Raw genomic sequence first — 2,418 nt, 5'->3', positions numbered from 1 at the left:
TGTCTCAGTCTTGCCTTTTCTCTGCCTTTCTGCCTCTCTATCTCTTTCTGTCTCTGTCTTTTTGTCTCTCTCCCTTTGCTTCTGTTTCTGTGTCTCTGTGTCTCTGTCACTGTCTCTGTCTTTGTGTCTGTTTAGGTCTTTCTCTGTTTCTCTATCTCTGTCTCTCTGTCTGTCTCTTTCTCTCCAGACCTGTAACTGGTATATGGAAATCCCAGGGAGGCAATTTCCTCCCTTCATTGATGCAGAACTTCAAGTTGATCATCTTAGAGTGTTGAGGTAAGGTGGGATTTAATTGAGAACTTTAGGTTCTGTCCCAAAATCTTAAACCCTGAATGTCTGAGACAGTGCTTGCAACTACGTCTTTCTAGAACCAAGGCTAGATTTAATCACACTGCCTGTCTTCTATATGCTCATACAGTTGAGGTTGGTCAACACAATCTGCTGAATAATTATAGCATCATATTACAACATACTAGATGTTTGTAAGATTTCAGAATAATAAACTGCCTGGATTGAAAAGGTCTGTAAAAATGGCCTAGTCTACATCTTTCATATTGTAAATAGAAAATCTGAGGCCCTGGGGTGGGGGAGAGGGATAATATACAAAAGGTTACTTCTGATTTAAGTGAGAAATCCTTCTCAGGGTGCTTGACCTTTCTTCTCAAATAATGATAATAGAAAGTACTGTCTATATATCACTTTTAAGTTTTACAAGGCATCTTTCAAACATTATCTAATTGTATCCCCACAGCTCTGGAAAGAAAGTACTGGAATCATACATATTTTACAAACGAGAGAACTGAGACAGAGAGAAACCAAGTAATTTGCTTTGGTCACACAGTTAATAAACATTTGAGGACAGATCCAAACCCCAGGTTTTGTTCTCTATACACTCTGCCACCTAGTTGTCTCTTTTTAACAGAGTACATCAAAATAGTACCATGACCATTCATGTTGTTAAGGCTCCTCTGGCCAAAATAACATTACATTTCAATCACAGATTTGATCAAGAATCATTTATATATTTAATCAGATTGCCTAATAAATCTACCTTTCTCTGAACAGACTCATGGGTTGGAAAAACCAGACCACTGTCTCCGAGTTCTTCCTTTTGGGACTGTTTGAGGGGTCAGAGCACCAGCAACTACTCTTCTGGCTATTTCTACTCATGTATCTGATTACTGTGATTGGAAACCTACTCATCATTGTGGCTGTTGGCTCCAACACTCATCTCCATACGCCCATGTACTTTTTCCTAGCCAACTTGTCTTTTGCTGACATCAATTTCATCTCCACCATAGTCCCCAAAGTGTTAATGAATAGCCAAACTCAAAATAATGCCATCTCTTATTCTGACTGCCTGGCACAGTTATATTTTTTTATCATGTTTGGGACAATTGATGAGTTTCTTCTGGCTACAATGGCATATGACCGCTATGTGGCCATCTGTCACCCACTCCATTACACCATAGTGATGACCCACAAACTTTGTTTACTATTGATTTCAATTATATGGGTTGTCAATGTTCTTCATGCCCTTTTACACACACTATTGATGAATGAACTCATTTTCTGTGCTAAAAATGAAATTCCCCACTTCTTCTGTGACCTTAACCCACTACTAAAGCTGTCATGTTCAGACATTTTCATTAATGAACTAATGATCCTCACCATTGGTGGTCTTGCCGGCCTAATTCCATTCCTCTGTGTGATCATCTCTTATGTGTATATAGTCTTGGCCATACTAAGGATTCCATCTGCTAAAGGGAAGCAGAAAGCCTTTTCCACCTGCAGCTCCCACCTTTCTGTAGTATCTCTGTTCTTTGGGACTGTCTTTGGAGTCTATTTTAGCCCTTCATCCAACAGGTCAGCCCACAGGAACATAATTGCATCTATAATGTACACAGTGGTGACTCCTATGCTGAACCCTTTTATCTACAGCCTGAGGAACAGGGAAATGAAAGCAGCCCTAAGGAAACTCTTTTAAGTCCTATTCTCAAGGACTAAGATATCTAAAATAAATCACAAGATTATTACTTATTTTTTTCCCAAAACTGATTAATGAGAGGGTGTCAACTTTAAAGAATCTTTCTCACAGGGAAAGGGCTTGGATTTACTCAGACTTAGGTAAATATCTTAAATTTAGCCTCAAGCTTTGCCTGTCTTAATTGACAAATTTGAATCAGGAATAAACTTACTAACAGGACAATAACATAAACCTAATGTTGGAAATTCAAGAAAATATAAATTTAAATTTTAAATTTTAAATCAAAGATTTAAACTCATTGAAGTCTAATTATAGTGAAACATAGAGATAATAAAGATAGAGATGAATTCCATTTTGATTCCCTTTCTCCAAATAGTCTGGTTATCAAATTATGGAATTAATTCTGATAATCAGATTATAGAATTTTGATC

At 37.4% G+C, this 2,418-nt stretch overlaps 1 protein-coding gene across 1 annotated transcript; it reads left to right on the top strand.

Moving 5' to 3' along the window:
• The first annotated feature begins 1,069 nt into the window (after positions 1–1,069).
• Positions 1,070–1,987, top strand: LOC103094285 (olfactory receptor 1G1). The gene has a single exon (XM_016426126.2). It carries the CDS (start codon positions 1,070–1,072, stop codon positions 1,985–1,987), a length of 918 nt encoding a protein of 305 aa, XP_016281612.1.
• Positions 1,988–2,418: the final 431 nt, after the last annotated feature.

Source organism: Monodelphis domestica, chromosome 1 (assembly GCF_027887165.1).
Source record: "Monodelphis domestica isolate mMonDom1 chromosome 1, mMonDom1.pri, whole genome shotgun sequence".
Lineage (NCBI taxonomy): Eukaryota > Metazoa > Chordata > Mammalia > Didelphimorphia > Didelphidae > Monodelphis > Monodelphis domestica.
The sequence above is the reverse complement of the archived record's forward strand: the minus strand, read 5'-3'. Positions and strand labels throughout refer to the sequence as shown.

What these genes read in the sequence shown, in the direction of transcription:
- LOC103094285 (XM_016426126.2), top strand. Translation starts at nt 1,070, where the DNA reads ATGGGTTGGAAAAACCAGACCACTGTCTCCGAGTTCTTCCTTTTGGGA.